Source organism: Bubalus bubalis, chromosome 14, assembly GCF_019923935.1.
Source record: "Bubalus bubalis isolate 160015118507 breed Murrah chromosome 14, NDDB_SH_1, whole genome shotgun sequence".
In the NCBI taxonomy this organism is placed as follows: Eukaryota; Metazoa; Chordata; class Mammalia; order Artiodactyla; family Bovidae; genus Bubalus; species Bubalus bubalis.
This window is the reverse complement of record NC_059170.1, coordinates 40,158,511-40,186,385: the sequence shown is the minus strand read 5'-3', so window position 1 is coordinate 40,186,385 and position 27,875 is coordinate 40,158,511. Positions and strand designations below refer to the sequence as shown.

The following is a 27,875-nucleotide window of genomic DNA, read 5'->3' as shown; positions in this document are numbered from 1 at the left end:
TATATATAGTCTCCCCTGCAACAGTAATGAGCTATTTTGGCTGCTCTCCAGGTTAAGCCTAGGCTTGGGTGAAACAGACACAGTCTTAGGGCAGCCCCAAACAGGTTGGAACATTGCATTAAGGTTTTTGTGATCAGTCTTGTTTGCTGGAGGCAGCTGGGAACAGAGTTGACACCCATTATAGATCAAGACTTCACTGTTCAAGCCAGGGGAGAGGTAAGTGTGAGGAAAAACAGAATAAAATGTCCTTCCTCTCAGTTCTGGAATTTTCCTGATTGTGTGTTCAATGTGTTCCTGTAGATTTGGACTGTTTGACTAATTTCAGAGCTCCTGTGAGGTTTTTCATCTGGTTTCTGATTGTTTTCTCACATTTATAAGGGAGAATTCAACACTTCCTAGCTCACCATTTTGCTGACATCACTCCACGTGTTAAATTTTATTTGACTTCACAACATCCCATTGTATCAATGCATCTTGATCTCCCTAACTCTTCCCTTATTCGTTACAATTTAACTTGTGTACAGGTCCTTCATTTATGACTCACCATTGAGCAAGATAGTAAAGTACATGAACTCGTTATCATTTCCATTATGATATCTTTCTAAAAGTTATGTAACTAAGCCCAAGGATTAACCCCTGTAAGGGTCTATTTGGACACTGCACATGGTATCCAAAAATTATTAATAATTAACCTCCAATAAACACTTTGTCAGAATGTGTGGTTTTGATATTCTTTTCAGGATCTGTTGATCCTGTTGGGTCTGGATAGCAACATAATTATGCTGGTGGGAAAAGTAAAAAGGCAAATTTATTTTGCTTTGGTTTTCTTTATTAAGAAATAAGATTTTGTAAAATGTTTATTAATCACTGCCTTAAATTGTGTGGTTCTGTGAATGTGTGTATGTATGTATGGTAAAATAGTTAAATTTTTTCAATTGATGTTTGATAAATATTAAGCTTAATATTGGAAAAATGAAAAAAAAATGGTGTGGAGGTTTCTAGTCTAACATATGGTCAATAATTGTTCAATCTCATCATTGTATAATTTAAGATTGCATTGATAAAGAAGCAAGCAAGTTAATTGGCTTCAATCCTCTTCTTATGCCCTGGGATTGGTTTCACCTTGCCCCTCCTACAATGTATCTGCTAACATTGGGGAGTGCAGCTAGGGCGTGACCATCCTGGTGTTTATCAATTGTGAAGGCAGAAGGGAAAAATCAGAGTCTGCTTAGTCAGAGAAATGACAATGGATCCCAAATACCAGAAGAAAGTGAAGCTTAATGATGGCCACTTCATTCCTGTTCTGGGATTTGGCACTTACGCACCTCCAGAGGTAAGAGTAGTGGTTTGGGGTTGAGATATAAATAGTAAGTGGCTGTAACATGAGTGGAAGAGAACTTCGGTTGTCAAGCACTGAGCTCCTGTGTGACTCTGGGAGGATCTCGTGGTTCCACTAACCAGGCTAGAACCATGCCCTGTGAAAAGGGAGAGAGCATCCAGCCTTCACTCTGCATCAGGGCCTGAGGCTGTGCTCACCTGCAGATTACTCTGGGTTCCCCTTCAGTTTCCGTCTCTTTCCCAGCTTGTCAGAAGAGGTGAGACTCGGCTGTTGAGAACACTGACTGTCAGCTGTTTGGCTTTGAGGGCGATTGCAATGGTGGGACTTCTTTGTATATTTCATTCCAGAACTCTTTCCTCCTTCCAAATTAGTATTTCACCCAGAGCACTATTTGAGGTGGAAGGTCCTGAAGATGAGGTGACTGGAATCTAATGGGACAGAATTGCTTTTCTACCGCGGGATACCTGCTCGGTCCAGGCAACACACGGCAGCTGTGCTTTGCCTTGTGATTCTGTTTGTGCTTGGAAACTTTTTCCAATGGAAACTATAGTATCATTTGAGGGGATAAGCTACAATCTTACAGGTCAGGCTTCATACTGTATTGTTGGGTTTTGTAGTGTCTTTTCATTAGAGTATCGTTTTTAGTGCTTGGGCATAAGAGAGACTAGTGGATAAATCTCTAGACTGGAAGCCAGAAACTTGGCTGTCCATCTTGTTTTTAGAGTATGTAGTTGTGACAAGGGACTGGTCTTTAAACTTTGAATCTCACTTTTCTAATTTATAGAACAAAAGAAAATATTCAGAGACATTTTGCAGATAAAAGACAGGGATTGTTCACTTTGCAAAATGTGATGAGTGAAGAGAAGGGTCCAGCCTAGTACTGAGCTCACTGGTTCATTCCTCAGTACATCCCACAAGGCACGTGATCGTCAGGAAAACCAGAACTAGACCCAATAGAGGGAACTTGGATCAAACATCTACCTCCTTGAAACATGAAAGATCCTGCTTTGCAGAAACATATTGAAATAGTATTCAGCTTGAAAAGGGAAGTTAATTCCACCATTTGCAACCACACAGGTGAACCTGGAGAATAGTAAGCAAAGTGAAATAAGCCAGAAATAGAAAGACAAATACTGCATGTTCTCTTCATAGGTAGAATCTAAAACATTGAACTCATAGAAGCACAGTGTAGAGGAATGGTGACCAGAAGCTGGGGACAAGGGTGGGAAATAAGGAAAGTTGTTTGCCAAAGGTCCATACCTTTTGTAATGCGATGAATGTCTGGAGACCTGATGTACAGCATGGTGACTATACTTGAATATAATGGGTTATATTTTGAAATTTTATAAGAGAATATATATTAAGTATTCTCACAAACACTCCCCAAAGTTAGCTATGTGAGATCATGGATCTATTAACTATCTTGATTGTGTTAATCATTAACAATAGATAGTTACATAAGAACATCACTTTGTACAGATTGAATAGATACAGTTTTTCTTTGGTGTTTTCTCTGTAATATATACTGGTAGACACGGATCTTAGAAGCTTTCACCTGGTTTCTTTTTTTTTTTAATAGCAGTTTTATTGAGATATAATTCACATGTTATACAATTCACTTATTGGAAATATGTAATTAAATGGCTTTTAATATGGAGTGACTGTTAATGAATATAGGGTTTCTTTTGGGGGGCAATAGTGAAAATGTTCTAAAATCGATTGTGCTGACAGTTACACATTATTGATGACTATATCACCTGGTTTCTTGATGCATTTCAATTCAGTTTAGTTGCTCAGTCATGTCCAAACTCTTTGTGACCCCATGGACTGCAGCATGCCAGTCTTCCGTGTCCATCACCAATCTCCCATAACCTGCTCTAACTCATGTCTATTGAGTCGGTGATGCCATCCAATCATCTCATCCTCTGTCATCCCCTTCTCCTCCTGCCTTCAATCTTTCCCAGCATCAGGGTCTTTTCCAATGAGTCAGTTCTTCACATCAGTTAGCCAAAAGTTGGAGCTTCAGCTTCAGCATCAGTCCTTCCAATGAATATTCAGGACTGATTTCCTTTGGGATTGACTGGTTTGATCTCCTTGCAGTCCAAGGGACCTTTGAGAATCTTCTGCAACACCACAGTTCAAAAGCATCAGTTGTTTGGCGCTCAACTTTCTTTATGGTCCAATTGTTACATCCGTATGGGATATTGGAAAAATCATAGCTTTGACTAGACAGTCCTTTGTTGGCAAGGTAATGTCTCTGTTTTTTAATAAGCTGTCTAGGTTGTTGGTGCTAGCTTTTTTCCAAGGAGTAAGCATCTTTTATGCCTTCATGGTTGCAGTCACCAACTGTATTTATCTTGGAGCCCAAGAAAATAAAGTCTGTCACTGTTTCAATTGTCTCCTCATCTATTTGCTATAGATGCTTATTGATACCACCTCTAGGTAATAGGATTAGTAGTTTGGTGAATGGTGCTTATTGGTACCTCTTTTTTCCTCACATATTTCTATCTTAAATCTAGTACATGTCTCCTCTCCCCATGCCCCCCCCCAAAGAGAATAATTGTAACTTTCTCATCATTGGTGTGTTCAAATTTTGATTTTAAATTAAATTCACTTTAAATTTTTGAACCTATACCAGAGCAGTGTGACTTAATACGGGCTAATGAATCAGGGCTTCCCTAGTGGCTCAGATGGTAAAGAATCTGCCTGAAATGTGGGAGACCTGAGTTTGATCCCTGAGTTTGGAAGATCCCCTGGAGAAGGAACTGGCTACCCACTCCAGTATTCTTGCCTGCGAACCCCATGAATGAAGGAGTCTCATGGGATACAGTCCAGTCTTGATGCTTTTATCATACATCTTGTACCTTTGTTGATTTTGCTTCAGACATCTCACAGTATAAATCCTATCCATGACTACAAGTTTATTCTGAGTCCTTTGGATTCTTCCAGCAAATCACTGAAACTAGTGGTGGGCTTGGAGTCCTCTGATGCCTGTGATCAACCACTGATCACATGGGGTTGAAGGGTTCCTGGGTGCCCATTGAATCACTGACCAGGAACGTCCAAGGAAACTGTCATGGGTCCATCACCATACATACAGAGCTAAACAAAGGCATGAAGAAATGTTGGTTCTTAGTAAGATCAAGCTTGTGTCTTAGCAATCTCTTAATGATGTGAATATTCAACAACTACTTTTCTTGCTTACATAGGTTCCTAAGAGTGAAGCTCTGGAGGTCACCAAATTTGCTATAGAGGTTGGATTTCGTCATATTGACAGTGCTCATTTGTACCAAAATGAAGAGCAGGTTGGCCAGGCCATTCGAAGCAAGATTGCAGATGGCACTGTGAAGAGAGAAGACATATTCTACACTTCAAAGGTGCTGTGTGTGTTGTGTGTGTGCATGTGTGTGCAAGTGACTGGGGGCAGATGACAATTACATAATAGGACCAGTAGTTTGCTGAACAGTGCTCATTGGTACCCATTTTTTCACACATATATGTATCTCAAATCTAGTATCCTTCTCCTCTCACTGTGCCCCCTCAAAGAGAGTAATTATAACTTTCTCATCATTGGTGTGTTCAGATTTTAATTTTAAATTAAAGTCACTTGACTTCTTTGAACCTAGAGCAGAGCAATGTGGTTTAGTATGGGCTAATGAATCAGGGCTTCCCTGGTGGCTCAGATGGTTAAGAATCAGTCTGAATTGCGGGAGACATGAGTTCGATCCCTGGGTCGGGAAGATCCACTGGAGAGGGAAATGGCTACCCATTCCAGTATTGTTGCCTGGGAATCCGATGGACAAATGAGCCTTGTGGGCTACACTCCAGGGGTCCCAAAGAGTCGGATACAACTGAGCGGCCAAAACTATAGTATATTTACTTAATGAATCAGACAACCTGGGAGCAGATTATAGCTTTTCTTATCATCTGGAAGACTTCTTGAATTTCTTCACATTCTGAATCTCAGTTCTCAGCTCCAAGAGTAAGAGAGCATTTGAGAGGCACTTTGTACATTACACAAAATCCAGCCAAAGTGTCTTGAACTATGTTTTTCTCACATTAATATGTTCAAAGCTCTTTTCCCTACAGTATTGTAAACAAAATAGTAATTAACTTTGAGAAGATAGTTTGTTTGATCAAAATAGACTAAGATTGTGCTTTTACACTCTATTAAGCATAGTTCAGTTGATGGGCATGGTAATTATTTGATAAAGTTATTTATATCTTGATTCATTTCATTCCATTGTGAAAGATATACTGATGACAAATTCAATCAAATAATGAAATTTACATGGCTAGGTTAGATACAGAATGGAACTCAAGAAGAAATGAAATGGTTTTTCCCATGGTCATCTCTTTCTAACGGATAATAATGCCTAATTATTAAGTGAAAGAAGACAAACACAATTACATATAGCAATCATTTCCCACAGCTTCCTTTGTTTAATTTTTGCAGGTTTGGTCCACTTTCCTTCGACCAGAGTTGGTCCGACCAGCCTTGGAAAAGTCACTGAAAGATCTTCAACTGGACTATGTCGATCTCTATGTTATTCATTATCCAATGCCTCTGGTGGTAGGTGATTAGTGTGATCAGCTCAGTTTTATTTCATGGGTCAGAATGTCTATAACTTGCATGGATGGTTGACAAGATTTTTTTAGTAAGTTTGAAGGATTACATTAGAGTTCAGTTCAGTTCAATTCAGTTCAGTCACTCAGTCATGTCCAACTCTTTGTGGCCCCATGAATCACAGCATGCCAGCTCTCCCTGTCCATCACCAGCTGCCAGAGTTCACTAAAACTCATGACCATCGAGTCTGTGATGCCATCCAGCCATCACATCCTCTGTCATCCCCTTCTTCTCCTGCCCCCAATCCCTCCCAGCATCAGAGTCTTTTCCAATGAGTCAACTCTTCGTATGAGGTGCCAAAAGTATTGGAGTTACAGCTTCAGCATCAGTCCTTCCAATGCACACCCAGGACTGATCTCCTTTAGGATGGACTGGTTGGATCTCCTTGCAGTCCAAGGGACTCTCAAGAGTCTTCTCCAACACCACAGTTCAAAAGCATCAATTCTTCAGCACTCAGCTTTCTTCACAGACCAACTCTCACATCCATACATGACCACAGGAAAAACCATAGTCTTGATTAGACGGACCTTTGTTGGCAAAGTAGTATCTCTGCTTTTGAATATGCTGTCTAGGTTGGTCATAACTTTCCTTCCAAGGAGTAAGCGTCTTTTAATTTCATGGCTGCAATCACCATCTGCAGTGATTTTGGAGCTCAAAAAAGTAAAGTCTGACAGTGTTTCCATTGTTTCCCCATCTATCTGTCATGAAGTGATGAGACCATATGCCATGATCTTAGTTTTCTGAATGTTGAGCTTTAAGCCAACTTTTTCACTCTCCTCTTTCACTCTTTCACTGACTTGGCCTTGGAGTACACTAGCATAGAATCCCCTAAATAACCATTTGTGATCATTATTTGGAGGAGGTTCTTTGAATCTCTTACCTGCCTCTAAGAGAAATGTGTTAAGTAAGCTGAGTGTCTCTGCCTCAAAATCTTGAGGAAGTAGAAATAGGCAAGTTCTGTGCATGGTGCTGATTAGGACTCAGAGTCTGGGGATCTCACTACAGAGTTTGGTGCAGAGTGCTGAGTGCTGACATGGCCTCACACCTGAACAGGATGAGGTGTTCTCATCTCTCACCCTTTCATGTTTCGTGGATTTGGTGGTGTCCTTCTGGGTGGGTCTAAACCTCACAGTCTTCTCAGGACTTGGGAGACCTGGCCTCCGCTGTCGCCTGTGTTCATGGTGATGTTTGCAGACTGCACTTAGCCATTAAGAACTGTATTATGTAGAGGGGAATTTTCCAGTTTTTCAGTGGTTAAGACTGTGTGCTTTCATTGCTGAGTCTGGGTGTTTTGAGGGAGTGGGTTCAATTCCTGTTCAGGGAACTAAGATATAGCAAACCCATGGCACAGCCAAAACAAAACAGCAAGAACAACATCTATTGTGCAGAACAATTTTTTAAAATACAGAATTCTGCTCAAGCCATCCTTTGCCAAAGAGTTTATTGGACTATGTAGATGGCAATTCCCATCTACATAGATTTAAGGATTCTTAATACTTGACAGAAATGTCTCTGTTTTTCTATTCCTTACAATGACATCACTCTTGGTTTGTTTTATTTTTATCTTAGCATTTTCCATGGGTGGCAGAATGACCTTGATCTGTTCAAGCCTCAATCTCCAGAATATTTGAGAGTATGTCTGCTTCTTCCACATAGCTTATCAACCTAAAGAGAACCTTACTGGTTCGTGTGTATGCCCTGAAGCTATCAGATGTTCAGAGTGAAAAGGAATTCTGATATTTAGTCCAGGTCAAGATTTCAATTTTTATGCCAGGAGTAAGGCATAACTTAATGTCACTCCCTGCACAATAGAGGCATTTTGCAAGAGGAAAGTATAAGGGCCAGAAAATATTTCACTTAAGGCACTGAGAGTTCCCATGAGAATTAGGGAAATTATATCTATCAAAACATATAGTATGTATAAGCGATTACTGAAAACTGCCTTCTAAAGACATTGCTGATAACTCCATTTGCAAACCTCTTTGTAAATATTAGTATGCAGAATGTAAAGGAACCTCACAGAAGTTTAGCGTCCTGGTCCCAGATGTGCCTGGCAGGCTGGCTAAATGTGAAGAAATTATTTGGTGATATCTCTGAAATGACTGCTTCTATTCCAGCCAGGGGAGACACTTTTCCCAACAGATGAAAATGGAAAACCGATATATGATTCAGTGGATCTCTGTCGCACGTGGGAGGTGAGCCTGGGGAGGAGAGAACCAGGGGAGGAGCCAGGAGAGGGGGAACCTCCTTCATCTCTTCCACTTGTGAGAATGGGCTGTGGACCATCACACTCAGCAGTTCATGAATCTAAGGGCTGGGATGCTGGGGTTGTGGGGAGGGAACCATTGCTGAAATATTCACAGAGAGGAATGAAATGGAGAATTTGGGATTGTGTAGATAGGCATCTCTTTCATTCCATGTGATTGTCTTCTCCAGGGTTTTCTAAGGAGGAGATGCTACATCTTCTTGTTTCATGACCGTTTCCCCCTTTATCTTCTTGATACGCAAAGCTAATTCTTGACCAGAGACCCTCTTAACGATTTTTCAGCATTTCTTATTGTTATATTGTCCATTCCAAGTGACTGCTCACCACCCCTCCCTCCCAGGCCCTGGAGAAGTGTAAGGACGCAGGGCTGACCAAGTCCATCGGGGTGTCCAACTTCAACCACAAGCAGCTGGAGAAGATTCTGAACAAGCCAGGGCTCAAGTACAAGCCTGTCTGCAACCAGGTGAGCAGCTCGGCTCCTCTCCCTCCTGCTCTTCAGAACCTCCTTACACTGGAGCCTGATGTCTATCTGTGCTTCCCCCTTGTTCATTCGACCTTTATGGAGTGAGAAGTCTACAGAGCTGAGCCTGTGTTTGGACTGTGTGAACAGAATCTATAACAGTATCTTTGATCAACTCTGGGTGGAAAAGTTGGGGATGGCTTCCTTCTTAATCGTGGTGGGGACTGACGGAAGGTAACGGAGCTGAAGGAGGTGAAATTCCTCCAGAAATTAGAGGAAGGAGGCATTTCCCTGAGCTGAAAGCATGACCAGAAATCAGGTGTGAAAGTGCTCGGATGAAACTATACACAAAGGAAGACCATGAAAACATGGAGTGGGAAGTAAATCCAAGAAAATCCAGGTGAGACAGGTGTTAAGGGTTTGTGTGTGGTTTAGATGCCTAAATCCTTAGTCTTGGTGTCCCAGCTTCAACAGGGAGCACAGTACAGAGAAATGTGCTGGAGACTATGAAAGTCACCCAGGTTAGAGCATGAAGTTAAACGCTTATGTTGATCTTAACAGTTGATAGAAGAGTTACTCAGGAATTAGAGCAGACCTTGTGATTTCAGTTCACTTCAGTTCAGTCGCTTAGTTATGTCTGACTCTTTGCAACCCCATGGACTGCAGCTTGCCAGGCCTCCCTGTCCATCATCAACTGCCAGAGCTTATTCAAACTCAAGTCCATTCAGTCATTGAGGCCATCCAACAATCTCATCCTCTGTTGTCCCCTTCTCCTCCTGCCTTCAATCTCTCCCAGCATCAGGGTCTTTTCCAATGAGTCAGTTCTTTGTATCAGGTGGCCAAAGTATTGGAGTTTCAGCCTCAGCATCAGTCCTTACAATGATCATTCAGGAAGGATTTCCTTTAAGATTGACTGGTTGGATCTCCTTGCAGTCCAAGGGACTCTCAAGAGTCTTCTCCAACACCACAGTTCAAAAGCATCAATTCTTCAGCACTCTGTTTTCTTTATGGTCCAACTCTCACATCTATACATGACTACTGGAAAAAGGATATCTTTGACTAGACGGTCCTTTGTCGGCAAAGTAACATGTCTACTTTTTAATATGCTTTCTAGGTTGGTCATAGTTTTTCTTCCAAGGAGCAATCATGTCTTAATTTCATGGCTTCAGTCACCAGCTGCAGTGATTCTGGAGCCCCCATAAATAAAGTTTCTCACTGTTTCCATTGTTTCCCAACTATTTGTCATGAAGTGATGGGACTGGATACTAGCATCTTCATTTTTTGAATGTAGAATTTTGAACCAACTTTTTCACTCTGTTTCACTTTCATCCAGAGGCTCTTAGTTCGTCTTCACTTTCTGCCATGAGGGTGGTGTCATCTGCATATCGGAGGTTATTGTTATTTCTCCTAGCAATCTTGATTCCAGTATGTGCGTCAGCCATCCAGGCATTTCACAAGATGTACTCTGCATATAAGTTAAATAAGCAGGGTGAAAACATACAGCCTTGACTTATTCATTTCCCATTTGTAACCTGTCTGTTGTCCCAGGCTTCCCTGGTGGCTCAGATGGTAAAGCATCTACCTGCCATGTAGGAGACCTAGGTTCGCTTCCTGGGTCGGGAAGATCCCCTGGAGTTGGAAATGGCAACCCACTCCAGTACCCTTGCCTGGAAAACCCCATTGATGGAGGAGCCTGGTAGGCTACAGTCCATGGGGTCACAAAGAGCTGGACACAACTGAGAGGCTTAATTTTCCTTTCCTGTTGTTCCATATCTGGTTCTAACTGTTGCTTCTTGACCTGCATACAGATTTCTCAGGAGGCAGGTAAGGTGGTCTCGTATTCTCATTTCTTGAAGAATTTTCCAGTTTGTTGTGACCCACACAGTCAAAGGCTTTGGCATACTCAATAAAGCAGAAGTAGATATTTATCTGGAACTCTCTTACTTTTTCAATAATCCAGCAGGTGTTGCCAATTTGATCTCTGTTTCCTCTGCCGTTTCTAAATCTAGCTTAAATATCTGGAAGTTCATGGTTCACGTACTGTTGAAGCCTGGCTTGGAGAATTTTGAGCATTTCTTTACTAGTGTGTGAGATGAGTGCAATTCTGCAGTAGTTTGAGAATTCTTTGGCATTGCCTCTTTTGGGGATTGGAATGAAAACCGACCTTTTCCAGTCTTGTGGCCACTGCTGAGTTTTCCCAGTTTGCTGTCATATTCAGTGCAGGACTTTCACAGCATCATCTTTCAGGAGTTGAAATAGCTCGACTGGAATTCCATCACCTCCACTGGCTTTGTTCCTTGTGATACTTCCTAAGGCCCACTTGACTTCCCATTCCAGGATGTCTGGCTTTAGATGAGCAATTACACCATCATGATGATCTGGGTCATGAAGAATCTTTTTTGTATAATTCATCTGTGTATCCTTGCCACCTCTTCTTTATATCTTCTGCTTCTATTAGGTCCATACCATTTCTGTCCTTTATTGAGCCCATCTTTGCATGAAATGTTCCCTTGGTATCTGTAATTTTCTTGAAAAGATTTCTAGTCCTTCCCATTCTATGGTTTTCCTCTACTTCTTTGCATTGATCACTGAGGGAGGCTTTCTTGTCTCTCCTTGCTATTCTTTAGAACTCTGCATTCAAAGGGGTATATCTTTCCTTTTCTCCTTTGCCTTTCAGTATTCTTCTTTTCATAGCTATTTGTAAGGCCTCCTCAAACAATCATTTTGCCTTTTTGCATTTCTTTTTCTTAGGGATGGTCTTGATCACTGCGTTCCATACAATGTCATCAATCTCTGTCCATAGTTCTTCAGGCACTCAGTCTACCAGATCTAATCCCTTCAATCTATTTTCACTTCCACTGTATAATCATAAGGGATTTGATTTGGGTCATATCTAAATGGTCTAGTGGTTTTCCATACTTTCTTCAATTTAAGTCTGAATTTGGCAATAAGGAGTTCATGATCGGAGCCACAGTCAGCTCCCAGTCTTGTTTTTGCTGACTGTATAGAGCTTCTCCATCTTTGACTGCAAAGAATATAATCAGTCTGATTTTGGCATTGATCATCTGATGATATCCATATGTAGAGTCTTCCCTTGTGTTGTTGGAAGATGGTGTTTGCCATGACCATTGTGTCTCTTGGCAAAACTCTGTTAGCCTTTGCCCTGCTTCATTTTGTACTCCAAAGCTAAAGTTGCCTGTTACTCCAGGTGTCTCTTGACTTCCTACTTTTGCATTCCAGTCCCCTATAATGAAAAAGACATATTTTTTGTGTGTTAGTTCTAGAAGGTCTTGTAGGTCTTCATAGAACCATTCAACTTCAGCTTCAGCATTACTTGTTGCGGCACAGAGTTGGATTACTGTGAGATTGAATGGTTTAGCTTCTAAACAAACAGAGATCATTCTGTTGTTTTGGAGATTGCATCCAAGTACTGCATTTTGGACTCTTTTGGTGACTATGATGGCTACTCTATTTCTTCTAAGGGATTCTTGCCCACATATAATTAATGCTTATCTGAGTTAAATTCACCCATTACAGTCCACCCAGCCCACCCATCCAGTCCAATCATGATCCCTAAAATGTTGATGTTCACTATTACTATCTCCTGTTTGACCACTTCCAATTTGCCTTGATTCATGGGCCTAACATTCCAGGTTCATATGCGATATTGTTCTTTACAGCCACAGACGTTGCCTCCATCACCAGTCACATCCACAACTGGGAGTTGTTTTTGCTTTGGCTCTGTCTTTTCATTTTTTCTGGAGTTATTTCTCCACTGATCTCCAGTAGCATATTGGGCACCTACTGACATGGAGTGTTCATCTTTCAGTGTCCTATCTTTTTGCATTTTCATGGGGTTCTCAAGGCAAGAATATTGAAGTGGTTTGCCATTCCCTTCTCCAGTGCATCATGTTTTGTCAGAACTCTCCACCACGACCTGTCTGTCTTGGGTGGCCCTACACGTCATGGCTCACAGTTTTATTGAGTCATACAAGGCTATGGTCCATGTGATCCCTTTGGTTAGTCTTCTGTTATTGTGGTTTTTATCTGTCTATCCTCTGATGGATAAGGATAAGAAGCTTATGGAAACTTCCTGATGGGAAAGACTGACTGAGGGATATGGCAGGTCACTGCAGACCAGTACCTCTGCAGGAGAGACTCAAACATAGTTCTAGCTCAGTCTCTGTGGGGGCTCTGTGTCCTGGTGCACACAAGGTTTGTTTGAGCCCTCCGAGGTCCCTGGCAGGTACGAGGTTTGATTCTAAATGTGATTTTGCCCCTCCAAAGATGGAGAAGCTCTATACAGTAAACAAAAACAAGACCAGGAGCTCACTGTGGCTCAGATCATGAACTCCTTATTGCCAAATTCATACTTCAATCGAAGAAAGTAGGGAAAACCTCTAGACCATTCAGGTATAGTCTAGTCAAATATAATCAAATCCCATATGATTATACATTGGAAGTGAGAAATAGATTTAAGGGCCTAGATCTGATAGATAGAGTGCCTGATGAACTATGGAATGAGGTTCATGACACTGTACAGGAGACAGGGATCAAGACCATTCCCATGGAAAAGAAATGCAAAAGAGCAAAATGGCTGTCTGAGGAGGCCTTACAAATAGCTGTGAAAAGAAGAGAAGCAAAAAGCAAAGGAGAAAAGGAAAGATATAAGCATCTGAATGCAGAGCTCCAAAGAACAGCAAGGAGAGATAAGAAAGCCTTCCACAGTGATCAATGCGAAAAAATAGAGGAAAACAACAGAATGGGAAAGACTAGAGATCTCTTCAAGAAAATTAGAGATACCAAAGGAACAATTCATGCAGAGATGGGCTTGATAAAGGACAGAAATGGTATGGACCTAACAGAAGCAGAAGATATTAAGAAGAGGTGGCAAGAATACACAGAAGAACTGTACAATAAAGAGCCTCACAACCGAATAATCATGATGGTGTGATCACTCATCTAGAGCCAGACATCCTGGAATGTGAAGTCAAGTGGGCCTTAGAAAGCATCACTATAAACAAAGCTAGTGGAGGTGATGGAATTCCAGTTGAGCTATTTCAAATCCTGAAAGATGATGCTGTGAAAGTGCTGCACTCAATATGCCAGCAAATCTGGAAAACTCAGCAGTGGCCACAGGAATGCAAATGGTCAGTTTTCATTCCAATCCCAAAGAAAGACAATGCCAAAGAAAGCTCAAACTACCGCGCAATTGCACTCATCTCACATGCTACCGAAGTAATGGTCAAAATTCTCCAAGCCAGGCTTCAGCAGTACACGATACGTGAACTTCCAGATATTTAAGCTGGTTTTAGAAAAGGCAGAGGAACCAGAGATCAAATTGCCAACATCCACTGAATCATCAAAAAAGCAAGAGAGTTCCAGAAAAACATCTATCTCTGCTTCATTGGCTATGCCAAAGCCTTTGACTGTGTGGATCACAATAAACTGTGGAAAATTCTGAAAGAGATGGGAATTCCAGACCATCTGACCTGCCTCTTGAGAAACCTGTATGCAGGTCAAGAAGCAACAGTTAGAACTGGACATGGAACAACAGACTGGTTCCAAATAGGAAAAGGAGTACGTCAGGGCTGTATATTGTCACCCTGCTTATTTAACTTATAGGCAGAGTACATCACGAGAAATGCTGGGCTGGAGAAAGCACAAGCTGGAATCAAGATTGCCAGGAGAAATACCAATAACCTCAGATATGCAGATGACACCACCCTTATGGCAGAAAGTGAAGAGGAACTGAAAAGCCTCTTAATGAAAGTGAAAGAGGAGAGTGAAAAAGTGGGCTTAAAGCTCACCATTCAGAAAACTAAGATCATAGCATCTGGTTCCATCACTTCATGGGAACTAGATGGGGAAACAGTGGAAACAGTGTCAGATTTTATTTTGGGGGGCTCCAAAATCACTGCAGATGGTGACTGCAGCCATAAAATTAAAAAACACTTACTCCTTGGAAGGAAAGTTATGACCAACGTAGATAGCGTATTGAAAAGCAGAGATATTACTTTGCCAGCAAAGGTCCATCTAGTCAAGGCTATGGTTTTTCCAGTGGTCATGTATGGATGTGAGAGTTGGACTGTGAAGAAAGCTGAGTGCCGAAGAATTGATGCTTTTGAACTGTGGTGTTGGAGAAGACTCTTGAGAGTCCCTTGGATTGCAAGGAAATCCAACTAGTTCATCCTAAAGCAAATCAGTCCTGGGTGTTCATTGGAAAGACTGATGCTGAAGTTGAAACTCCAATACTCTGGGCACCTCATGCGAAGAGTTGACTCATTGGAAAAGACTCTGATGCTGGGAGGGATTGGGGGCAGGAGGAGAAGGGGACAACAGAGTATGAGTTGGCTGGATGACATCGTTGACTCAATGGACATGAGTTTGAGTGAACTCTGGGAGTTCGTGATGGACAGGGAGGCCTGGCGTGCTGGGATTCATGGGGTCACAAGGAGTCATACACGACTGAGCAACTGAACTGAACTGTCTTGCTGGGGCTTCTCCTTTGCCCTTGGACATGGGGTATCTTTTTTTGGTGGGATCCATCATTCTCCTGTTGAGAGTTGTTCAGAAGCGTGTTGTATTTTGAAGTTCTCACAGGAGAAGATGTGCACATGTCCTTCTACTTTGCCATCTTGAAGACTTGTAGACTCATCCCCTGGGGCAACTTTTTTCATTGGTACTGTTTCATGGGGCTTTTTGGTTAATATGGATACCGAGAATGCCAATTTTTCTTTGTCTTGTGGAGCTAGGGGAATCGTTGAAAACAATCTTTAAGATCCAGAACTATAATTGACCAATTCTGTGGTATGGCCAAAGGTCCCCATGGTTTGCATTACTGCATTAATAGCTCAAAGCTCATGAAGCGGCCTCCAAATGCCTGCTTTTTTATGGGCTGTGAAAACTGGAGTATTCCAAGGACTAATACTCTCCTCTATGTGTCCTGCTTGAAACTGTTCTTCTATCAAGTCTTGTAAATATATGACTTTCTCCCTTGCTAGAGGCCATTGATCCACCCAAACAGGTTTAGATGTAAGCTGTGTTAGAGGTATGGCATGTGGTGGCAGAGAAACTTTGGTGGTGGTTTAATCACTAAGTTGTGTCTGACACATGTGACCCCCATGGAATGTAGCCTTCCAGGCTCCTCTGCCCATGGGATTCTCCAGGCAAGAATACTGGAGTGGGTTGCCATTTCCTTCTCCAGGGGATCTTCCTGACCCAGGAATCGAACCCAGGTCTCCTGCACTGCAGGCAGATTCTTTACCAACTGAGCTATGAGGGAAGCCCAGAGAAACTTTAATGGCCCTCAGTTAGCCCTTTTCTGTCCACTTTCAGCTGAACAGATAAAGGAGAAGGATCTCCCTTCTTTCCTAGCTCTTTTTCTGGTTGGCATCCCATTCTTGCCATTGTATGATCTGCCTTTTCCTCATTGAAAAGAACTAGGTGCCAATGGGAAAGCAGATATCTGCCCTATAAATTACAGGGAATGTCTGCAATAAAAGGTTGGAAGTGAGCAAGTTGTTTGTCGGGCCCTAGGCAAGGAAGAACTGTTGCACGTTGAGCAAATTGTGAGGTTCCCCCAAGCCTGATTATCTTTTCCTGGGGTTCAGTCAGGGGCCAATCAGCTGGCCATTGAGGAGAAGTAATGATGGAAATGTCAGCCCTAGAATCTAAGATTTCAGAGAACATTTTTGCTTGGATTTCAGCCTTACATGTGGGCCGATCTGAGAGTATTTGTTGAGTAAAGCACACTACTTGATCACCTGTGCTCCCAAATCCTTGTTCTCCTCTGGTGACAGGATTATAGTTGCTAGGGGCATGGTAAGGCAAGAGAAGGAGTTGAGCAATTTGTTGAGCTTGAGGAATGACATGGAATTAAAGGGAGAGAGCCATTACTTTAATTTCTCCTGAATAGTCTGGGTCAATAAGGCCAGGAAGAATTTGGAGGCCCTTAAGGGTAAGGCCACTTCTGCCCAGAATGAGTCTTATGGTCCCTGGTGGAGTGGGACCTTGGATTCTAGCAGGGATTGCTACTGGATGGTGGTGGTGGGGGATCCAATTCATTAATTCAGACAGATACTCAGGTTGGGAGGTCCAACCCAGCACTTCCACTGATAGAGACTGAAAGGCTGGAGATAGGCTGAAGGGTGTGCTGGAGGTCCTCACAGTGCCCCCACTGTTTGTAGGGCCTAGGGCTGGCCCTGATGGTGGTTTCCGGTCTGCAAAGGGGAACCGTTCTTATGGAATTTTGATCTGTATTGATTAGCCCAATGATTGCCTTTTTGGTTACCTAGGACACAGGTGTTTTATTTTCACCAGTAGGCGGAGGTATTGTAACATCTATTTTGGGCCCAGAGGAGCAAACCTTTTTCGTATGTCTGGGTTTTCCACATTGAAAGCATTTGGCATGGGAGGAGCTAAAATTATTTTTAAAGGCAGCACAAATTGCTTGGGCTGGCTTGGTTTGTTTGTAAGCCTGTGTACCAACATTTTGACACTCTCGAACAAAATCGCCAAGGCTGTCATTTTGACAAATTGTGTTAAGGGCGGCCTTGGAATCTTTATTGGCATTTTTATAGGCTAATAACAAAATGTTATTAAAATAGGTTTTAACAAAATATCCTTTGCTCTAGGACTATTAATCTGACAGCGGAGAGCAGATGAGAGCCAGTCTAAAATTCAGTGAAGTCTTTTCTGGGTCTCTGTAATATTTTAACAAATGAACCAGTAGGCTCGCTGAGTTCTCATACTGTCGGCCGCCATTTCAGTAAAATTTTGCAATCTGTACATATGCTCCCACCAACATACCTTAATAAGTCAATTGGGCTTTGGACTGGTAAATTGCCCTGTGCCTATGAGCATTTCAAAAGTAAGATTATCTCCATTGGCCAAATTCATACAGGCTTGCTCTTGGCACAACTCAGTATAAGAGACCACTTAAAGCTGTTTTGGCTAGCATTTTAACATCATAAGGAGATCATTTCCCACGTAAACAAATTTCCAACAACTCCCATGTATGTATATGGAGAATTGACCCCAATCAGTCTAACACCAGAATTCAGTTCAGTTAAGTTCAGTTGCTCAGTTGTGTCCGACTCTTTGTGACCCCATGAATCGCAGCATGCCAGGCCTCCCTGTCCATCACCAACTCTCGGAGTTCACTCAGACTTACATCCATCGGGTCAGTGATGCCATCCAGCTATCTCATCCTCTGTCGTCCCCTTCTCCTCCTGCCCCCAATCCCTCCCAGCATCAGAGTCTTTTCCAATGAGTCAACTCTTCGCATGAGGTGGCCAAAGTACTGGAGTTTCAGCTTTAGCATCATTCCTTCCAAAGAAATCCCAGGGCTGATCTCCTTCAGAATGGACTGGTTGGATCTCCTTGCAGTCCCAGGGACTCTCAAGAGTCTTCTCCAACACCACAGTTCAAAAGCATCAATTCCTTGGCGCTCAGCCTTCCTCACAGTCCAACTCTCACATTCATACATGACCACAGGAAAAACCATAGCCTTGACTGGACGAAACTTTGTTGGCAGAGTAATGTCTCTGCTTTTGAATATGCTATCTAGGTTGGTCATAACTTTCCTTCCAAGGAGTAAGCATCTTTTAATTTCATGGCTGCAGTCACCATCTGCAGTGATTTTGGAACCCCCAAAAATAAAGTCTGACACTGTTTCCACTGTTCCCCCATCTGTTTCCCATGAAGTGATGGGACTGGATGCCATGATCTTCGTAGTTCCTTTAAAATCTTGATTTCAAAAGTTTCATGGATTGCAATAACCTGAGTGGGATTATTGGGGTTGCGCCTGTAATTGATAGGGAAAGCAAAATGGTCCTCAATGTCTAATGCACCCAAAGGAAGGGCAGAGACCATGGCCCGCTGAAACCAGGTCAGTGGCTTATCCTCCCAAGACATTTCTGGACCCAGTGGAGGCGCCAGTGGTGGAAAATTGTCCTTGAGCTTGGGTGCCAAAGGGGAAGAAGGGTTACCAACATGTCTGAGGACACTGTATTCTCACATTATTTCTCAGTCTGTATAGGGTATAGGACCAATCGCACTAGCCCTCAGGTGACAAATACCATCACAGGTATGCAATCCCTTCTCCTGTGTGCTGTTTTCAAATTTCCCCCCCCTGGATCCCAATTTTCAATATCTAGAGTGCCTTCTTCCAGAAACCAAAGATTATATTTAACCACCTCTCTTAGCAATTGTGTCAATGGCTCCTCGTTCACCTGCACTCCTGCAGTCCAGAGAAGGTGCCTCAAAAGATGGAGATGATGTTTCTCAGCTCATGTTTCTCAAATCCTTCCCCACTGACACCCTGACTTAGACAACAAGGGACTTTCCACCCTTAGAGTTTGAGGGTCTGGTCATGATCCATACGTCTCACCTACAGCTCAATGTCTTCACTTTGAGTTTTTTCCCTCGGGGGAATCCTTTCTGACTTGAGGCCCCGGTTCAGGGGCCACCTGCCATGTCCAGCACAGAGGGTAAGAAAGACCTGAACCAGGGGCGAGCACCTAATGAAAAGACAGACACATCTAATTTGCTAGCAGGGGGTCAGGGGGCCCTCCTGCTCTCCATGGCAGGAAGCCAAGATGTCTCCTTTCAGCCCGCACTTTTATGGGCAGAAGTCATGAGATCACTAGGAAAGAGCTATACTGGGGAGTTTGATCAGCGCATCATAAAGAGGGAGTTAATGAGGCTCTGCTGTTGATCAGGAACATTTGTTTTGTTTCCACGGGGATGGACACAGGGGCTGTCAGTGAAGCGGAGCAGAGAGCATGCCCAGCCCCAAGTCTGTCCATTCAGCATGCTTACTAGCACAATCATGAGGGCACAGTTTGCCGCACCCCCGAGCCATGGGGCAGGTTCTGGTTTCTGCTCTGCCAGGCTGCAACAATATTTTGTCGACCTGGTTCTGATTGTGATTCACATGTAATTTTGAGTCATCTTAAGCTCTTTTGATGTAAAACAGTTACTCAGTCATTGTGTCACCAAGATATCCAGGCAAGGTTTTGACAAATACACTGTCTTTATCACTGTTATGTTGTGATGCTAATTAACTTGTTTCTGTAATCCTAGATTATGTAAATTAGCACTTAAATCTGAACTCCTTGCTACATTAAGGTTAAATATTTTGACAAGATAATGATAGCTGCATGCTTTGTCCCTAAATGAACCCAGGTAAGAAGTGCAAGGTAAAAAGTTGTCCCACTGTGAGTGACAGTACTTTTGTTCTTCTGGAAAAGCTTTTAGTAGCTGGATATTTTATTTGGAAATGTGTATTTTACCTCTTGAAATTATCTAGTCATCTGTTGGATGATAACCTTCATCAGGGGACATTTGATTTACCCCAAGTTTTCATGTAATGGTTGAGAATCCATTGAGGACTTTCAATTGAATTAATTATTTCATTGGAACGTTTTTCATTATTTTCCATTTTAAACGCTCTTTTTAATCCTCTGACCTGACATTTTATTTTATTTTGTTTTGCTTTTTAATTTAAATTTATTTATTTTAATTAGAGTCTAATTACTTTACAATATTGTATTGGTTTTGCCATACATCAACATGAATCTGCCACAGGTGTACACATGTTCCCAATCCTGAGCCCCCCTTCCACCTCCATCCCCATACCATCCCTCTGGGTCATCCCAGTTCACCAGCCTCAAGCTTCCTGTACCCTGCATCGAACCTGGACTGGCGATTCATTTCTTATATGATATTATACATGTTTCAATGCCATTCTCCTAAATCATCCCCCCTCCCTCTCCCACAGAGTCCAAAAGACTGTTCTATACATCTGTGTCTCTTTTGCTGTCTCTCATACAGGGTTATCATTACCATCTTTCAAAATTCCCTATATATGTGTTAGTATACTATATTGGTGTTTTTCTTTATGGCTTACTTCACTCTGTATAACAGGCTCCAGTTTCATCCACCTCATTAGAACTGATTCAAATGTATTCTTTTTAATGGCTGAGTAATATTCCATTGTGTGTATGTACCACAGCTTTCTTATCCATTCATCTGCTGATGGACATCTAGGTTGTTTCCATGTCCTGGCTATTATAAACAGTGCTGCAATGAACATTGGGGTACATGTGTCTCTTTCAATTCTGGTTTCCTAGGTATATATGCCCAGCAGTGGGATTTCTGAGTCGTATGGCAGTTCTATTTCCAGTTTTTTAAGGAATCTCCACACTGTTCTCCATAGTGGCTGTACTAGTTTGCATTCCCACCAGCAGTGTAAGAGGGTTCCCTTTTCTCCACATCCTCTCCAGCATTTATTGCTTATAGACTTTTGGATCACAGCCATTCTGACTGGCATGAAATGGTACCTCATAGTGGTTTTGATTTGCATTTCTCTGATAATGAGTGATGTTGAGCATCTTTTCATGTGTTTGTTAGCCATCTGTATGTCTTCTTTGGAGAAATGTCTATTTAGTTCTTTGGCCCATTTTTTGATTGGGTCATTTATTTTTCTGGAATTGAGCTGCAGGAGTTGCTTGTATATTTCTGACCTGATATTTTATTGTAAAAGTAAAATTCCCTCATTACTCAGGATAAAATACATCTATTCCTATAAGACAGGAGAAAACACTGCACTCCTTCACATTAACTGTCAGTTTCTGAGAAAAGATTTATTGTAATAATCACCATCTGTGGAGAGAAGCGTTTTTGCTCTTTCTTCCTCTCTCAGGGATGTTTTTGTCTCTGTGTGCTACATTTGCTTTCACTCATGATTCCCTTTGGTGCTCAAATCTACTGAAATGTCACCAATGGGAATTCATCAAACTGGTTCTTTTGTCTTTCAGACATTTCTTCATAAGACTGTGCAATTTCTTTCTTTCTGGCATAGTTTGATGTCCAAAGCTTAGACAGCTCTTTTCCTGTCCCATATCTGGAATTAGGCACATGTCTTGGTCTGTTCAGTCGTGTTCAGCAACCAAGATCTGGTCCACAGAATTACTTGTTCTCAGTAATGTCATTATTTTTTACCTTTTCAGGGGAAAGAAATATAATTTTTAAAAAATTCTTTCCTTGATATTTCCAGTTGTAATCTGATGTGACACAGTTTTTCTTTAGCATGTATAATTCTTACTTTTAAGCTTTCTCTGGTGTATTACCTTTTCATATAACTTGACACTCTTCTGTTGGTGTTCTACACGTGGAATGTCACCCTTATCTCAACCAGAGCAAGCTGCTGGAGTTCTGCAAGTCACACGATATTGTCCTGGTTGCCTATGGTGCTCTGGGGGCCCAGCGGACATTACAATGGTAATGAACAGTATTGATGGTCACAAGGAGTTTATCTAAATCTCATTTCTTGATGAAAATATTATTGTTCTGTACTCAGTGCTTTGGAGATAACTCTCAAAGGGTAGAGGGGAGAGAAGACAGATGGGAGAAATCCTCTTTTGTCCTTTCATCACCCAGCTAGATATCTTACATTGCATGTGTCTTGTATATACATTTTAACACAAGTGTCTGCATTAAAATCTCTATATAATCCCCCAGTTGATCACTAAGATAAGCTTTCTCATAATTTGCTTATTTATGGACTAATGAGCACATTACTATAACAGACTTATCAAGCCTCCCTCACCCTATGTCTAAAATCAGGACAATAATACATAATTTCCAGGTTTATCATGATTGAAAAATAAGTACAATTTGAACCATTTTTGTAAACATTTGTAGAAGAACTGCACAATGTAAAAAATTATGAAATGCACGGTCTGCATTTTCAGACTACTCAACTTTTATCAACACCTGAGACAAGTGAAAATTATAAAAAAATGAAAAACAATATTTCCCAATCTTGTCCATCATGTTCTCCTTTCATACCATTGTGTTTACTTTTGAGCATTGATTAGAAAAGAAAAATAACCACAGAGAACTGAAAAAGAAAAAAAACTCCATGAGTTTGGCAGTCCTGGTCTCAATTCAATAATGCATCTGAACCACCCGCAGAGATCTGTAATCACAGAATAGGAGATGACATATTTGAGGTTCTGTATGAGTTTGTCTTCAGCTAAGCCATGGAATTTTGTGTTTCTAACAAGATCCTAGTGATGCTGATGATGCTGGTCCATGGACCACACTTTGAGAAGCGCTGGTCTAGAGGTGGCATACCTGATATGTTTGGGAAGCCTCTTCACAAACTGAGTACTTAGTCTCAGCTCCTCAGCAGTTCTGAATTTCCTTCCAGGATGAACCCGAGCCTTCCCTTTCTCTTGGAGGACCCAGTTCTCTCTGCCATTGCCAAAAAGCACAAGCAAACCCCAGCTCTGGTTGCCCTTCGCTACCAGATACAACGTGGGGTTGTGGTTCTGGCCAAGAGTTACAACAAGAAGCGGATCAAAGAGAACATACAGGTGATGAGTGGGGCTGTGGGCAGAGGGCTCCTAAGGCATATCCTTCATGAAGGTCATTCTTTGTCTAACTGAGGACAGACATGGCTTCCCTTTCCCCTCTAGTTGTCCCCATCCAGCTGGAAAGTCCTCCAGTCCCCAGGGGGAAGCTGGCTCCTTGGGGGAAAGATTAATGTGATTCTTCCTTCTTTTCAGGTGTTTGACTTTGAACTGACTCTGGAAAACATGAAAGCAATCGATGGCCTCAACAGCAATATAAGATACTATGATTTTCAACAGTAAGTGACTTGTATATGTTCCACAAATACTATTTTCTCTAGCATGTAGATCAGCAGAGGAATAAACTTTCTTAAAGCTTAATTTCAGGGCGAGAGCTCTGGATTCCAGTGTAGGAGTAAACCAGCAGCTTCCTGCAGACCTCAGACCAGAGGTTTCTTCTAGGGTTCTGTCTCTGCTCAACAGAAATGTGACTGGGACCCAGGACAGCCAATCAGTAAAATCCCCAGTGTTGACATTGTGGTGAATTCACTACATTGTGCCTAATCCCTGTGCTTGGTGTTCCTCCTCTCAGGGCCCAGAGACCCAGGAAACACAGAGGGCACAGTGCCTGCAGCCCATTCTTCTTTCAGAAAATGAAAGCGTTAGTTGCTCAGTCTTGTCTGACTCTTTGGATCCCATGAACTGTAGCCCACCAGGCTCCTTCTTTCAGGGACTGATGCAAATGTTTCATCTTTAATTCTTTGTAGAATCAGGAGGAAATGATACATAATGACTGTGTAATAAGGAATCCATCCTGAATTACATTTCTGCTTATCCTAACACAATTGTAAATGAATTGTTGATATTTCTGGAGGAGGGGCCCATGAAGGCCAACATGCTTCAGTGTGAGAAGTCACAGTGAGCCTGGCTCCACTACTTCTTCTAAGTGTCTGGTGAATTTTCTCCCTGATGGACTTTTCTTTAGCAAGACACCATCTATTTCTTCCAAATTTATGCCTTTACTGACCTTTTCCCCAAAACATCTCCCATTTCCTCACCCTTAAAATGTCACCTAATGAATTTTGAGTACATCATGGACTGACCCTCCAGAGAGAGACTTCTGTCCTTAGCTGGACACAACTGGTAAGATCGTCTGGGTCTCTCTGGTTTCTTGAGTCAAGACTCACCCTAGTGTAGACTTTGACCATCAGGGATCCATCCACTGGGGAGCTCCTATCTCTTTGACTTTACTTAGTTAGTACCATGGAATTCCAGCTGCCTAATTACTGCAGGAGGATGTCAGGACTGAAGAGAGAGAAGACTAATCAAACAGAGAGGTGTTTGGAGGGAGTTTAGAGAAAAGGATACACAAATTAGTGATAAAATGAAGATTTAGTTTCAAATGAAAGATCTCAAACCTCCCCTTGTTTTTAGTGTTCAGTCGCTTCAGTTGTGTTTGACACTTTGCAACCCTATGGACTGTAGCTTTGCAACCCTATGGACTGTAGCCCACTAGCCTCCTCTGTCCATGGGATTCTCCAGGAGAGAATACTCGAGTGGGTTTCCATACCCATCTTGAGGGGATCATCCCAACCTGGGGGTTGAATCCATGTCTCCTGTGTCTTCTGCATTTCAGGCAGATTCTTTACCCACTGAGACACTGGGAAGCCTCCTTGTATGTAAAGAAGATATATATATTTATATGTACATTTACATATGGGCTTTCTAGTTGGCACTAATGGTGAGAAAGTCATCTGCCAATGCAGGAGACCTAAGAGGTGCAGGATGCATCTATGGGTTGCGAAGATCCCCTGGAGAAGGAAATGGCAAGCCACTCCAGTATTTTCCTGGAGAATCCCATGGACAGAGGAACCTGGTGGGCTACAGTCCATGGAGATGCAAAGAGTCAGACAGGACTGAAGCAACTTAGCACACAGTACACATGCACATATATATGGGCTCCCTAGGGGGCAGTAGTGGTAAAGAAGCCACCTGCCAATGCAGGAGACATAAGAGATGCAGGTTTGAACCGTGGGTGGGAAGATCCCCTAGAGGAATGCAGGCAACTCACTTCTGTGTTCTTGCCTACAGAATCCATGGACAGAGAAGCCTGTGGGCTATAGTCCATAGGGTCACTAAGAGTTGGACAAAACTGAGCAACTTAGTATGCCTGCATACTCATGTATATGTATATTATGATTCTGAAAAAAGACATGATGAAAAATGAGAAAAGATAGCAAGTTACTTTTCTGTCCTCAAAAGCTTTATGTATATTCTGTGCTCTCCTTCATTATTCTGTGAATGCCTAGACTTACTCATCCTTGTAGGTTTATGTTGATAGCACAGCTCCCGGCACATGGAATGGCTCAGGATGCACTCTTTAATGAACTGAGTTGAAAAGAAGAAATTTAGAAAGAAAAATCAGTCTATAAAGAAGGAAAACAACAGTAATATTAATAATGAGTGTAGTTATATAATACACATTAAGAAAGCAGTAATCACATTTTATAGGTAAGACTGTTTAGGTGTATGTGGTATTTCTTCAATTTAATAGTAATTCCTTAATGGAAGCACCCTATATTTGAGGGGTGCTCAATATTTTTTTTCTGTTGAATGGATTTATGAAAAACAGCAAAGAATTCCTTGACTGTGATCCTTCTCACCACTTAGGGTCAAAAGTTCCACCTGTGTCTGAAATGACCTCCATCGTTACCCCTAGGTCTCTGCCCTCTTATAAATTGTAACCTGAGTCAAACTACCTGTCATTGTGGGGTGAATATTACACGTGAATGTTGGGATTGGATGCAGGTGAATGCAGGTCCCGTGTGTACATGGAGCAGACACCTGATGTGTGCTTGTCGGGGGAGAAGATGGGATGTGTTTATAGATTTAGAGTTTTAGCCCATCCTGACTGCATCCACAGACTAATGATCTCTGTGACAATACGACAAATTTAATAAATTATTTCCCCTCTTTCTCTTTCAGGGCAGTTGATCACCCTGAGTATCCATATTCTGAAGAATATTGACTGTGAGCTATCCACCAGGCATTACACCAGAACTTCTTTTCCAGGGTTGTGAAGAGCATTTCTGTACTTGGTGGAGATGTTTAAAAAAAGAGTATGAGCTTTTGAAACTTGTTTATCATTAAAAAAAATTTTATGAAATAAAGATGACTTCAAATGTGAATTCTAGTTTTCTGTGATAACAAAATAATTTGGAAAATAAAAGAGAAAGAATAGAAAATAAAGATAACCTCCTGGTGCCTTTTCCTTTGTCAAAAATGAATTAGGTGATCTAAGAAAGAAATGGAAAATTTTATTCAAGTCAGATTTGAGCACTATAACCCAGGGAGAGCATCTCAGAAAGCCTGAGAACTGTTCTGTCCTCTAGAAGTCAAGGCACAGGGATGTAAGTTTTGGAGACAGAGGGCTCTGCATGAAAAGACATATTACTGACAGTGTACATAATCCAGATCTAAGCATAATCGTAGGGGGTCATGTGACCCCTAACAAGGTCAAGAAGGAATTTATCTTTTAAGGAGCTGTCTTACTGATGCTAGGAGTCTGTTGTTCTTCAATGTCGAGCAGGTCTTCCCTCTGATGTGGGAGGTCTGGTCCATGCGTCATGCAGACACACAACTTACAATGAGGGAGAGGAGTGCAAAGGTAGAGAAAAGTTTTTCATGTTTAAATTTTTCTTGTCATAAAATATAAATTTAATTTCATACTTTCATGACTCTCCTATATAAAAGTATTTGCGTGTTTATTTACAATTTGAAATGATCTTCAATATACAGGTTTTACACTTTTTTTTTTTTAACTTAGTGTAAGTATTTTTGTAAGCTATCAAATATTATCTGATTGTTTCCAGGGAGGAAGGGCTTGGGAAAGAGTTGGACTGGGAGGTTGGGGTCAGCGGTTGCATACTATTGTATACAAATTGGATTAACACAAAGTCCAACTGTACAGCACAGGGGACTATATTCAATATTTTTTGACAAACCATAATGGAAGAGCATATAAAAAGTATATATATATATATATATATATATATATATATGTATATATATGACCGAGTCACTTTGCTGTACTGCAGTAATGAACACAACATTGTAATTCAACTATATCTCAATACAAATGAAATAAAATACTTCCAATATTATATTTCGTTTCTTATAATGCTTCCCAGGTGGCTCAGTGGTAAGGAATTCTAAAGAATGAAGGAGACTTCGGTTCAATCCCTGGGTCGGGGACATCCCTTGGCGAAGGAAATGGCAACCTACTCCAGTATTTTTGCCTGGGAAGTCCCATGGATAGAGGAGCCTGGTGGGCTACAGTCCATGGTCACAAGAGTTGGACACAACTTAGCCACTGAACATGCACGCATATTACAAAGCAGTGCATCTTATCGATTTAATTTGTTAAAACTGTTAGAAGTTATTTATTTAAAAAATTTTTATTGAAGTTGAAATACTTCAACTACCATTGTAGTTGGTTTACAATGTTCTGTTAATTTCTGCTGTACAGGAAAATGATTTAGATATGTCTGGAAATGGCAACCCACTTCAGTATTCTTGCTGGGAGAAGCCCATGGACAGAGAAGCCTGGAAGGCTTTAGTCCAAAGGGTCACAAAAAGTCGGATATGACTGAAGCAATTTCATGCCTTTTTATGCAAAGCATTTTGAATAGTTCTCATATGTTTTGCCAGTCACTTCTTGATTTATTCAGCAAAAGCTTATTGAACCCTTTTAGGAAGACATTGTTTCATCAATAAATAAAATAGAGAAGAATAAATTAAAATAAATTATTGAGTTGATA

General features: G+C 41.5%; 1 protein-coding gene across 3 annotated transcripts; it reads left to right on the top strand.

Moving 5' to 3' along the window:
* The first annotated feature begins 700 nt into the window (after positions 1-700).
* On the top strand, positions 701-26,243 carry LOC102389138 (dihydrodiol dehydrogenase 3). 3 transcript variants are annotated; one of them, XM_025264090.3, is made up of 9 exons: positions 703-1,333; positions 4,549-4,716; positions 5,796-5,912; positions 8,084-8,161; positions 8,573-8,695; positions 21,897-21,979; positions 22,914-23,079; positions 23,272-23,354; positions 26,041-26,243. In XM_025264090.3, the coding sequence occupies exons 1-9, from the start codon at positions 1,241-1,243 to the stop codon at positions 26,081-26,083; spliced, it is 954 nt and encodes a 317-aa protein (XP_025119875.3). In that variant the 5' UTR covers positions 703-1,240; the 3' UTR covers positions 26,084-26,243. The 3 variants fall into 3 exon arrangements, 2 of the variants coding, with proteins under 2 accessions (XP_025119875.3, XP_025119873.3); XM_025264088.3 differs by having other exon boundaries at positions 708-1,333; positions 21,870-21,979; XR_003103156.3 differs by lacking the exon at positions 21,897-21,979 and having other exon boundaries at positions 701-1,333; positions 26,041-26,099.
* Positions 26,244-27,875: the final 1,632 nt, after the last annotated feature.